This window comes from Genypterus blacodes, unplaced genomic scaffold (assembly GCF_046128005.1).
Source record: "Genypterus blacodes isolate CSIRO-AG114 ecotype Tasmania unplaced genomic scaffold, CSIRO-AGI_Gbla_v1 ptg000012l_1, whole genome shotgun sequence".
Taxonomy (NCBI): Eukaryota; Metazoa; Chordata; class Actinopteri; order Ophidiiformes; family Ophidiidae; genus Genypterus; species Genypterus blacodes.
The window spans coordinates 4,060,313-4,073,355 of record NW_027466826.1 but is presented as its reverse complement, the minus strand read 5'-3'; the positions used below and the strand labels follow the sequence as shown (position 1 = coordinate 4,073,355).

General features: G+C 44.0%; 1 protein-coding gene across 4 annotated transcripts; it reads left to right on the top strand.

Moving 5' to 3' along the window:
- Positions 1 to 314: 314 nt before the first annotated feature.
- Positions 315 to 13,040, top strand: fbxo11a (F-box protein 11a). Of its 4 annotated transcripts, none has more exons than XR_012964808.1 (22): positions 315 to 723; positions 2,541 to 2,665; positions 2,819 to 2,900; positions 4,276 to 4,420; positions 4,785 to 4,914; positions 5,832 to 5,915; positions 6,005 to 6,137; positions 6,224 to 6,330; positions 6,449 to 6,560; positions 6,683 to 6,789; positions 7,047 to 7,184; positions 7,874 to 8,091; positions 8,205 to 8,385; positions 8,482 to 8,604; positions 8,757 to 8,842; positions 9,000 to 9,076; positions 9,183 to 9,326; positions 9,510 to 9,620; positions 9,771 to 9,878; positions 9,977 to 10,027; positions 10,178 to 10,276; positions 11,317 to 11,455. XR_012964808.1 is itself a non-coding variant. In XM_076162915.1 (22 exons), the coding sequence occupies exons 1-22, from the start codon at positions 630 to 632 to the stop codon at positions 11,444 to 11,446; spliced, it is 2,640 nt and encodes an 879-aa protein (XP_076019030.1). In that variant the 5' UTR covers positions 315 to 629; the 3' UTR covers positions 11,447 to 13,040. The 4 variants fall into 4 exon arrangements, 3 of the variants coding, with proteins under 3 accessions (XP_076019030.1, XP_076019023.1, XP_076019043.1); XM_076162915.1 differs by having other exon boundaries at positions 4,279 to 4,420; positions 9,977 to 10,085; positions 11,317 to 13,040; XM_076162908.1 differs by having other exon boundaries at positions 9,977 to 10,085; positions 11,317 to 13,040.
- The last annotated feature ends 3 nt before the right edge of the window (positions 13,041 to 13,043 follow it).

Sequence of the window (13,043 nt, the reverse complement as noted above, 5' to 3'; positions counted from 1 at the left end):
TTTATTCTTACACTTGTTTTTGAATTTGACTTGAATTTGGTTTCATAGCGTAGAAGAAATTGTACCATCTTCCGAGTTTGGGTATGTTAGTTCAAAAACACAAAACCTGCCAAATGTTTCTTCCTCGGCGTGTGCTGTCATGTGGCCCGGAGCAGCCGGGGTGGCCACCATACAACTGCAAATGTGAGGCAGAGTGTGTGTTTGTTTGTTTGTTTGTTTGTTTGCTTGCTTGCTTGCTTGCTGGGACAGTGGAGTTTAATAGTGGAAACGCAGCCTGTAGAGGAATGATGCCTGGTGGTGCACAGAGAGCAGTGAGTGCATCGGTGCTGGGGGACTGCGACGTCGTGACGGTGAAAGGTCCTCCCCATGTGATGCGAGGCCCCGACGGACTGTGCTCGTCTATTATGGCTCCTCCTGCTACAGCTGAACGGGGCTAGACGTAAAAAGAAGAGCGGGGTAAAAAAAAAAAAAAGGGAATAGCACCGAACGAAACAATCTCCGGGAAGCCACGGGGCCGAGAACATGGCAAATCGCGTAACGTTGAAGAAAAAGACATAGTTGTGCTTCACGTCGACTCTTCTGCTGTGAAGCCTTCGACACATTTCTTTCAAATTTAACAACATCCCCAAATGAACTCCCTCCGAGCAAGTAACGTTAGCAGAAGACCTAGGCGAGTATCGAGGCCGCGCCCGGTGCAGCCGGAGAGGAACCACCAGGAAAGAGGTAATGGTAGCTTAGCTTTGCGTTAGCATTTATAAACGGCATGTCAACGCGTTGTTGTAGCATTCTGTTAGTGCCCCATCTCAGGATATAATGTGTCAAAGCAATTGTGTCTGTTTCAGCTTCCATGTTGGGCGAAGTGTGTATGTAGTGCGCACATTCGGGTAATGTTAGCTATTAAAACAGTGCCCCCCACCCCCCAAAGGTAGCTGTATCCCGGGCACTGCGAATGTAGGAAAACCCGAGGCTTCTATGTTTGTACCTAGTACCAAGGCCGCGCTTTGTTTTTGCATGATTTTTTGCCCCGACTCGGCCTTTATTTTCCCATATCCGACCGTATTCTACGGTCTTTTACAAGTTAACATTCAATAAGTAACCAAACGTAGACTCAATAAGTTCAAAGGGTTTGCCTAATGCACCAGCGACCCACGTAGGAAAGGATAACGTTAGCTACACAAAGTGGGTTTTGCCAGCTGTCGTAGCATGCTAAATGGTAGCTAGTGTTCTGTGTTGTTATTAGCATTTTCGGTTAGCAAACTGCGTCCTGTCGTTCTGAAAGCTTTAACTCTAATATACTTCTAAACGTTGAAATGAATTCGCACCAGTAGTAGTAATTATCTGCAGCTAATGTGTTGCAGATATGAGATAGCTACCCATTTTTGTGTATGTTTTGGTGCAGAATATGACAACGGGGAGGTGTGTTTCATAAATCAACATTAGACTGCGATGCTCTTTAATAATGGTTATCGCGGCAATTAGCTAATTGTGTGCACTATATGTCAGATTGAGGAATACTGATCAATAACAGTTGCTACACCAAAAGCAACGAAATTAGTCGGACGAGTTACTAATCTTGCAGCTACTAATCTTGGACCTCACAGCATCAGTTAGGTCAGAGTCGTTTGAGACTTGAATTTTCCCCCTTTTAGTGTGGGGTATATATATATATATATATATATATATATATAATTAATAATTCTAAAACGCTTGTTCTATTTCTTCATACTCCCATGCCTGTTTTACATCGCAAAATGTACACAATATCTTTGTTTATACCTCTTGCCTTAAACGTGTCTTGTTAAATCAGGATTGGCTCGTCTATGCATTGGTTTTTTGTGTACAGCTAAGTTGTTTAAACTGTCCCAGTTTGCTGCACAGACTGTGTTTGTAGTGGTTACTGGCCCTAGTAGCCTGGGAGAGCCATCCTTGCAACCAGAGCAACAAGCAAGGCGGTTTGCATCTCCCATCTGGGGGTAGCTATCAACTCATCCTGCCTTGGTGAATTTAGTCTTATAAATAGATATCTGGTCCAGCTCGGGTTAATGCTATGGTTAAGGTTTTATGGTAATTGAATCTCTCTACTTGATAGGATCTATAATCAATTTTGCAGAACACAGAGCAGACAGTGGATAGTTTTTCTTTGCCTGTGGCTGATCCCTTCTGTTGTTGAAATAGTTTTGCTATGTATTGGTCGCAAATTTATCATTGGAAGCTGAAATGATTGGCGTCTGTGGGCAACAGACATCTGGTGGTTTGTCTCTTTCTCAAAAAGATTTAAGATATACACAAGCTACCAACGCTTCGGGGCTCTGTAGCAGATGTCATATCATCCAGGACAACACGTATGACTTATTTAGTGATACTACTTATTACTCGTGGATAATTATTGGATGATAACTGAAGAATGACACCCATACCTCATGATCACAAACGTCCCGCAGGCATTCAGACAGCTTGTGTTTATCTCACTTACATGTTTTGGATTAATCATATGAATGATATCTAATGTGACTAATATTTGCCTTTTGTGCCAATTGCAGATGAGGACGTTCCTGCAGATATGGTCGCAGAAGAATCTGGTCCAGGAGCTCAGAATAGTCCTTACCAACTTAGAAGAAAGTCTCTGCCCAAGAGAACAGTGTGTCCGACTAAGACAAATATGGAGGTACATTTACAAAATTAGACATTTTCCTAAAGTGCTCCTTTTCTTTGAACAAGCTACGAGATTTTAAAGAATAAACGAATATAAGATAATATTTGACTTTGATGATGACATGGACTCTGAAAAGGTCTTCATTTGTTTCTTTTTAATTTACAGGGTGCTTCCACTTCAACCACAGAGAACTTTGGACACAGACCCAAGCGTCCCAGAGTTTCAGGAAAGTGTCAAGAATTACCAGGTAAAACACAATTTTACGAGATGTATTGCTTCATGTGTAAATTCTATAAAGCTGCATTATATCATAGGTTTATTTGTGTGGGTGGGTGGATTGATGTTATGGATTAATTACTGGCGCTTAGAGTGAGCAGTGTATTAACTCTAGAGCACAAAATGCTTTATTTGTGTGCTCACATTGTATCTCATAGCATTAAGTTGTACACTTCTCCAGGTCGAGGTCCTTTTATCAATGCCTCTTATAAGCTTTTGCATGTTTTGTAAGAGGTTGTACAAATTTTAAAAATTCACTCTGATTATGCGACTCTGTTGGACTGATCTCAGTGTCACTGAAGATGCAGGGCCTGTGTATCACAAAGGCTGTGTGCAGGCTGTGTTGCATTTGGATTGGCTCTTAGTCACACACACACAGGCGTCCATGTAGTCCACACAGCCTGCACGCATTCATTAGGAAGTACTGAACCTGGCCCACATAAGGATCGGAGGACGAGCATTAAAGATGTGAACCCGCTGTGGTCCTTTTGCATGTTGCATCAACGTGCGTTCCTGATGTCCGGGCGCTGTCGGCCTTGTGATTGGATCTTAGTAGGCAGGCTGTTGCACTATTTAAGCACGTCCTACCTCCTCGCTCCAGGTACGATCAGGGGCAGATTTTATCTCCTGGATGTGCCCTCGCTATACAATTGCATTTACACCGAGCTTCATGCGACAGCGATCTACAATGCCCCGCCATTGGATAGCAATGCGTTTACACCTTGCATTGAGACGTTGCCTGGTTAACAACCGGATACCAGGATGCATGTGTGAATGCAGTCTAGATGTGTGTGAATGTTGTGAATCCTCGTCAGCCATTGTCAACAGCAGAGCAGGTTTGGTCATAACTGCAATCACGTCTGTTTTCTTTCCAAACAGTGAGGATAAAATATTAGAGATTGTATGAAGAAGTGGAAATTCCACTGCGTGATGAGGCAGACAAATGGAATGGATTACATCATTGATACTGTGCATGAAAGGGGAGAGGGTGGAAAGTAAATTACAGTGAAAGAAATGACAGATTAGGATACAATTGATGTATCGCCCATTATTGCTCTTCAGCTTCACTGCTTAAACAGCAAAATGTTTAATTTACTGTCACTCCTAAAACTAGTTGAAGTAAGGGGGTAAAAGTTGAAACTAATCGGAAAGATGTATTCAGCGGTGGAAGAAAGTGTTGACACAGCCCAAATCAGTTTTGTTCAAACTCCTTCTATATTGCAGCTCAGACAGAAATGACAGTACTTCTTCTGATGCTTCACGTCATGTCGTTGCTAGTGTTGCATCCCCACGTCCCGTGTATTTTTGTACTCTGATTCCACGGTCACTTTTTCTGCCCCTCTCAGCAGCTCCAGCAGAGCAGTATTTGCAGGAAAAGCTTCCAGATGAGGTGGTGCTAAAGATCTTCTCCTACCTGTTGGAGCAGGACCTTTGCCGTGCGGCGTGCGTGTGCAAGCGCTTCAGCGAGCTGGCCAACGATCCCATCCTCTGGTGAGACTTGTTAATAAGCACTCAGGGCTTATCCGGCTCAGACCTCATTGAAATCATTCGAATTGGAAATTAGTCCATTAGGAAATTGGAAGTGGCATTAAAAAAGGAGGAGCAGGAAAGATTTTGTTACAGTTTTTACAGTAGCCAGGCCTGTACGATCTAATGCATCCAATACACCAACTCTGCATCAATTGTTAGCTCTATATAGTTTAATGTTCAGTATTTGTTCATACTTTGCCACTGAGGTGTCGATTCAACTCCAATGTGATTTTGTTTTCAGGTTGTGTGTCGTTTTAGTGTTTCCCGGCCCTATTTTTGACTTTGAAACATTCTCTCCCTGCATTTTGTTTGTCTTATATTTCAGGAAGAGGCTATATATGGAAGTTTTTGAATACACAAGACCCATGATGCACCCAGAGGCAGGGAAGTTCTTCCAGATCAACCCAGAAGAATACGAACAGCCAAATCCGTGGAAGGAAAGTTTCCAGCAGCTGGTATGGAACCTTCCGTAGCCGCTCCTGCACCGCCATTCCTAATAAATTCAATGTTTTAGTTGGTGACCACTCATAACAAATGCTTTTATTCAGCCTGTCAGACAGATATTCACGACCTAACATTTGTTTTTGTGCATTTAAACATAAAGCAAATTAGGAGTCGGAACTCTGCACTTCCCACCACGGCTCATTGTCATTGCTTTCACCTTTTAGATGCAAAGAGACAATTTAAAGGTTGCAAATTAAGTTTCCCCAAAGCTTCCTGCCTAAATGGAGATATGGGTGTAGATATCACCATATCTCATCTTTAAGCTTCCACTCGGTCTCTGTTTTGTGTTTCAGAGATGTGATTTGAAACGAAAATCAATCGCTCGACTTACTAAAATCTTTGAGAGGCTCAGCGGTGGCAAACGGTTGCAGTGCTTAAGTTAATGCATTATGAAATACAGCAAGGGTGGAGTAGCCGGGCAGGTGGTCAGCATTAATTTGTGCTAAATACAGAAATCACATTGGTCTTTAGGTAAAGGTAACACAAATTAGATCCTTTGCTGCCTTTTAATCTTTTACGCTGGTATTTCTGTTGCCCGCTGCTCCTTTGCAGCTTTAAATCCCCCCGTGGACACACGGCTAATGTCATGTTAAAGGGCAACACCACAGGCCATAATTGTGACATTCAGTATGCAGGGTATAGAAGAAAACTACGTGTTACAATGCTATCCCACTGTGATCTATTGACCTTTTATGCGGCTGTGTTCCCTGCTCAAAAGTGTTCCAGGGAAGTCTTTGGTTGATTTATTTGCCATCTCATTTTGAAATGGAATGTCAAAGAAGCGAGGTCTTGGATGCAGTCATTTGTTCAGCTGTGTGTTAAGCGCGCGAATAACCCCCGATTCATATTTATTTTTTTCTCCCCACAGTATAAAGGAGCGCACGTTAAGCCGGGCTTTGCCGAACACTTCTACAGTAATCCCGCCAGATACAAAGGAAGAGAGAACATGTTTGTAAGTGGATTTTGTGTCGCTCCTCGCGCTTCTGTTTCGGGTTTAAACGCAGCAGTTGTTCACACCGTCTCTCTCCCCGTTTCTTCTAGTACTACGACACCATCGAGGACGCGCTCGGCGGCGGTCAGGAACCTCACTTCGACGGCCTCATATTCGTCCACTCTGGGATTTACACCGACGAATGGATCTACATCGAGTCGCCCATCACGATGATCGGAGCCGGTACGTTTGTCTCGCGTCCGCAGAGTTTGTTCGGTACGTTCCAGTCGCCTTGGTCTCCGGTGTGACTCTTGCGTCTCATTGATTAGCTCCTGGAAAAGTAGCCGAGAAGGTCATCATCGAGAATACCAGAGACTCTACATTTGTATTCATGGAAGGCTCAGAGGACGCCTACGTGGGATACATGACCATACGGGTGAGACAGCCGAGGCTTCTCTCGTTTCCTGTCCACACATTGACCGCGCTCGTTGTCAAAGTCTTCATTTGCATCGTCACGGCTGTTGGGTAAATGTGTTTCTCCCTATTTACCGCAGTTCAATCCCGACGACAAGTCTGCCCAGCATCACAACGCACACCACTGCTTGGAGATCACGGTCAATTGCAGTCCTATCATTGACCACTGCATAATACGCAGCACATGCACTGGTAAAGAAAAATCAATATTCTGACTAAGTGCCTTATTAAGCCTTTGTGGTGAATCACAGTCTTGTTGCACACGTTTCCTCAGATGTGTGTGTATTCAGTCTCGATCCGTGCCTTTATTTCAGTGGGGTCAGCCGTCTGTGTAAGCGGCCAGGGTGCTTGTCCCACGATAAAGCACTGCAACATCAGCGATTGTGAAAACGTTGGTCTTTACATCACCGACCACGCACAGGTAATACACACCTTTTCTTGTGACAGTAATATGCCACCATTTCTCTTCCCCTGCTGCAGGCCTCTTACCTTCTTAAAAAAGGCTAAATGGACAGAAACAGCAGAGTTAATCTATCTGGGCTGACGTTATACTTACAGATGAATTCCTGAACAGCAAAGCAGCAGAGTCGTAGTGTTAAACTAAAGTCTGTTATGTTGTGTTTGAAGAGAGTAGTTCACATCCTCCTAACTGCTCTGGTAACATTGTCCGTTGATCAGGGAATATACGAAGACAACGAGATCTCGAACAACGCCCTGGCTGGAATCTGGGTCAAAAACCACGGCAACCCGATCATCAGACGGAACCACATCCACCACGGCAGAGACGTCGGCGTTTTCACATTTGATCACGGCATGGTAAGCTAAATCACAGAGACTGTAAACAGCTGTGGGTTTGTTTACAGGAGGCTGCAGTAATGCCAACATGTTCAATAGTTTGGTTAAATAGTTTGTGGTCTCTGGCACATGAATGTTGGGCTGCAGGCATCAGCTGTCAGGTGTTTGCATATCCAAGTCAGGTCCTGCCTCGGTAATTGTTATCACTTCCAAGATGTTCTTCTAATGCAAATAGAACATGAAGGCAGGTAGCCAGACATTTCCGTAAGTGTTCTCGCCGAGCAGCAAGAACCGACTTTGCATACTGGAAACTAGGACTCCTGGTGTGTCACATTGACACCACAGCTGTGTGGCTCTGTGTGTGTGTGTGTGTAAGCTCCTTTTCTTGGGAGATTAGTTTTTGTTCAACTTCATTTTCAAACTGGTATTAGGTGTGATGAGTGCAAACTGAACTGCAATAGGATTCTAGAGAATATGTGCCAATATTCACAATTAGATTATTATTTTTTAACCAAATAATGCAGGGTTATTGTTTTCCAAATCACATGTCTGTTTAAAACTATATTCCGCTGGTTCAAACATCAACATTTGAAACATGGACCTACAGCAAATGTGTTTAAGCAAGAAAACCCTAAAATACTATAACAACAGACTGTTTGAGTTGTTAAATGCTCATTCTGATAAATGTGTCTTTTCCTTCCCGCTTGCAGGGTTACTTTGAGAGCTGCAACATCCATAGAAACCGTATAGCAGGCTTTGAGGTGAAAGCGTACGCCAATCCAACAGTTGTCCGCTGTGAGATCCATCACGGTCAGACGGGGGGCATCTACGTTCACGAGAAGGGCCGAGGCCAGTTCATCGAAAACAAGATCTATGCAAATAACTTTGCCGGCGTCTGGATCACGTCTAACAGCGATCCTACAATAAGGTGAGCGTGGCGTGGGAGTCGCGGGGTGTCACAGGCGAAATGCTTCAAATGTTGAACTGGCCTGTGTGGAGGTGGAGCTCTCTCCTAAACTTTGTTGTTTGGTCCAAACACAGGGGCAACGCCATTTTCAATGGTAACCAAGGCGGAGTTTACATTTTCGGTGACGGCCGAGGCCTCATCGAAGGAAACGACATCTACGGAAACGCGTTGGCAGGAATCCAGATCCGAACGAACAGCTGTCCCATCGTCAGACACAACAAGATCCACGACGGTCAACACGGCGGCATATATGTGGTAAATGAAGCCAGAGGGATTCATCTCTTCGTTTGCCATTCACACGCTGTAATGTGAATATCTAATAATGTTGTGTGGCACATGTGTGTGATGCAGCATGAGAAAGGACAAGGTGTGATCGAGGAGAACGAGGTGTACAGCAACACACTGGCAGGAGTGTGGGTGACGACGGGCAGTACGCCAGTGCTGAGGAGGAACAGGATACACAGCGGGAAGCAGGTAACATTACATCGCAGTTAGCAAGTACCAGGACACAGGAATGTCGAGATGCAATCTGAAGACCAACTTGCAAGTTCCGTTTACAGATTTATGTTGTTGCTGTTTCCTCCTGTGTTCAGCACGCCAACACGTTTCCCCCGTTTCATTAACAGGTCGGTGTCTATTTTTATGACAATGGCCACGGCGTGCTGGAAGACAACGACATCTACAATCACATGTACTCCGGAGTTCAAATAAGGTTTGAAGGCTTCTGAAACATTACAGCTTAAGCTTAATATGCGTGTGGATGTCTTGTAAAACCCCCGGTAATCACACATAAGTGCACATCGCAACGAAGCCCGGCTTAAGTGAGAGTTCAGCAACGGGTCAGTCGTTCCGTCTGTCTCTCTTAACAGAACTGGCAGCAATCCGAAGATCAGGCGGAACAAGATCTGGGGAGGCCAGAACGGTGGCATTTTGGTTTACAACTCGGGTAAGAAGCAGCGGCTACTCTCCGCTTTCCGCAACCTCTTTCCCCTAATATGTGCCCTCACCATTTCCCCTCCCCTAATCATTAAACGTGCATTCCTGATTTCCAGGCTTAGGCTTCATTGAGGACAATGAGATATTTGACAACGCCATGGCCGGAGTGTGGATCAAGACAGACAGCAACCCCACTCTGCGGAGGAACAAGATCCACGACGGCAGAGACGGTGGCATCTGTATATTCAACGGAGGAAGAGGTAACACTCACAGATTCGGTTTAAGTTCATCCTCTGCACACAATTCAGTGATACACACCTTTACATTCAGTTAAATACAGCTCCTGTTGTCATTTTGCATCTTTGAGCGACAAATGTTTAATATCTATGTGAGCTCCTGTCAGTAGTTATCGGGGCTGACTTAAGTGTTTGGCCGTCCTCTAGGTTTGTTGGAGGAAAACGACATCTTCAGAAACGCCCAGGCCGGAGTCCTCATCAGCACCAACAGCCACCCCATACTGAGGAAGAACAGGATATTTGACGGCTTTGCTGCAGGTGGGCGGAACCCGGGCCACAGGCTGCGATCTGTTTGTTTGACTTTGAAATGAATGAGGCGTTTTATTATAATTGCTGTTGAAAACTGCGTGTAGACAGAAGTACTCTTCCTCCTGATGTTGGTCATGACCTTTTGGAATTCTCTCCCAGGTATTGAGATCACCAATCACGCCACGGCAACCCTAGAGGCCAATCAGATCTTCAACAATCGCTTTGGAGGGTTGTTTCTGGCATCTGGTGTCAATGTTACAATGAAAGGTACTCTCCCTACACATGATTTCTTTTAAGAAAATGTTACAAATACTAGAGTTGGGAGTTTGACTTCAGGTTAACAATTGCTTCTTTTCTTCCCCCAGATAATAAAATAGTCAACAACCAAGATGCCATTGAGAAGGCTGTGAGCAGAGGTCAGTGCCTGTACAAGATTTCAAGTTACACCAGCTATCCAATGCACGATTTTTACAGGTAATTTCTGTTTACCCTCAGCACCAAGCTGACTACAATGTCCTCGAGTGGTCTGTTGTGATTTTTGACTGACATAACCTGGCTTTCCGCAGGTGTCACACCTGTAATACAACAGACCGCAACGCCATCTGTGTGAACTGCATCAAGAAGTGCCACCAAGGGCACGACGTGGAGTTCATCCGGCATGATAGGTCAGTCTGATTTAAGAGATACACACCTAACCAAAGCAGTCATTTGCTCATTTAGGCATCTCGGGCCATTGCAGTCTTTGTCTGTACAGGCTGGAACAGTAAACAAACAAGCAGAGTAGCTAAATAAATCCCAGTCCCATCTTCAACACCTCGATGTTAAACTCTGGTTGCTGCCTAAATGGAAAACACAATGGGGCTGTGGTGGCTGGTGACCACAGTACAGACCAGTGTTTGAGGTGTAATGGTTTTGTTGGCATAGGCTCGGTCCATCACTGCAGATGAACACCTTGTGTCCAGTGCTCTGCTATATAGCTGCAGTAGCCCAGACCTATGCCTTTAGACATGACATCATCATCCCATAATGCTAAACAAACAAAATATATCTCATGTCTTGATGTCCTGATTTCAACTCCCATGTTTGGATGTTTATGGATGTCGACCAGATACAAACTGAACCTGAATCCATCTCAGGACTCCATTCCATTGGAGCCTCAACTGGAATCAGAGGATCAGTCAATCATCAGAACATTGGATTTGAAATGAATTCCTCTCTAAAATACTCCTTATCATTGTCACTTGTACCCCATAAAGACAGCTTGGCATATTGAGTGGCATATTGTACTTGGATGACACTCTGAAAGTCTAAGAGCTGAATATTAAATTCTATCACCTCACTTTAGTGAAGTACAGAGCAATTAGTTGACTTTTCTTTTTTCTCATTCATTTTTGTCAAGACAGCAGATATAAAAAGCCAACTTGAGCTTGGCAATTGAGCAATAACCTCAGAGTTAAAATGTTATTATACTGATACGTGTGTGTGTGTGTGTGTGTGTGTGTGTGTGTGTGTGTGTGTGTGTGTGTGTGTGTGTGTGTGTGTGTGTGTGTGTGTGTGTGTGTGTGTGTGTGTGTGTGTGTGTGTGTGTGTGTGTGTGTGTGTGTGTGTGTGTGTGTGTGTGATGGCCTCTGTGCACATAAAGGTTTTTGTTTTTCTGTTCTATGGTCATTTCTTCTTTGTTTACCCTGCTCCTCTCTGTCTGCAGATTCTTCTGCGACTGCGGTGCCGGGACGCTGTCAAATCCTTGCACATTAGCTGGGGAGCCGACTCACGACACAGACACACTGTACGACTCCGCTCCTCCTATAGAGTCCAACACACTGCAGCACAACTGAGCTCGGGACCCGCCGGTCCTCCTACGCTTCAGCAGTAACGGACAGAGACACTTTCTCGATTCGATATTGGAGGGGGAAATTTAAAAAAAGATCCAGACCCTTAATTACAGATCCACTTTGACAGAGCGTACACAGTGACTTTTTAGTATGACGGGGGAGGGGAGGGGGGGGGGGGACAGGAATATGCTGAAAGGAGACATATTCCCAAAAAACGTCTGATCACGCCTCGCTTTTTCCTTTCCTACAATTATTCGACAAAAAGAGGAGACGGACGGGATGGAGAGCATATAGCAGCTGACTCAGGGTTTGTGGGTATGTCGAGATGTCGAGTAAACGGAATTCTGGGGGAGACGAGGACACAAAGGCCCCAACCCCAGCCTCGTCGCCTGCGAGGAGCGGACGAAGAGATACCGCAGGCCGTGTACAGACCCATTGCGGACAGACGCTCGGACAGAAGAGGCACAACTTTCTCACACGGAGGCAAAGCTCCCCCCCGCCGCCGCCCCCCTCCCCCCCCCCGACACAACAATGCTTCTATCACTGGGACACCGACGCGCTCGTATAATACGTGCAGGGGAAGATGACTTAGCACTTCAGCTTTTTTTTTTTTTTTTTTTCTTTCTCTCCTCCTCTCAAAGACAACTGTTGAGATTTGATTTTAATGCTTTGTGTAGTTTTGTATTTTCATGCAAAAATCTTACTGTACTTGAATGTCTTTATTTTATTAAATGTGTTATTTTTTTGTTATTATACTCTAGAATCGCTGTAATTGTACTCATGTCGCAGTATCTAACTTCTTTCTGTGAAAGAGAAGAGACGAGAGGGAAAACACTAAACATTTTCTCCAGCAATGTTGACCCAAGTAACATTTGCAATACAGAAAAAAAGACAAACGCTGATTTGTGCTTTCACAAGGCATCTTTTTATACCAGCAGAAAACATTCATATTTTTTAAGCAAATATAAAAAAAAATGAACCTTTTGAGATGTTTTACAGTCGTAGTGACGGGTTGTAGTTTGTTTAACTTTATAAACAGTATCTAGAGAGTAACCCATGGCACTTAAAGACAGTTATAAAACCAGATTTAAGAAATGCTGGTTTGTCAGGGTTGTAAAATACATGAATTCAAGTCTGATCAGTTGTATCTGATTTTTTTTTTATAATTTATGATTTTACCTTATGGTTGTAAGCTCCAGTGTAGTTGCTCCCATTTGGGTTTTTGTCAGTTACATTTTCTGTTCAGGTAACGTTTCATTGAATCCGAGTCTTGTGAAAGCATCATTTTGTGAATTTTTCCCTTGTTTACCAACGTTGCTGGAGAATTTCAAAGGCTTTTTACTCTACTGAAGCTGAGACAAGTATCTATATACAGCTCTATATGGTTTCATTGCCCCTCCCCCCCTCCCCCTTCATGTGTACTCGTGATTGTGGGTTATCATACAAACTGAAATGTATGCATGTATCATAACATCTAGACTTAATATATTGTGAAGTATTCAATAACCATTATGTAGGCGCTAGCGTGAATTAAAGGGGTTTAATTTCCTAGATGAAACATTGTCATTTTTAAAAAATAAACTTTATTAGAACATTACAG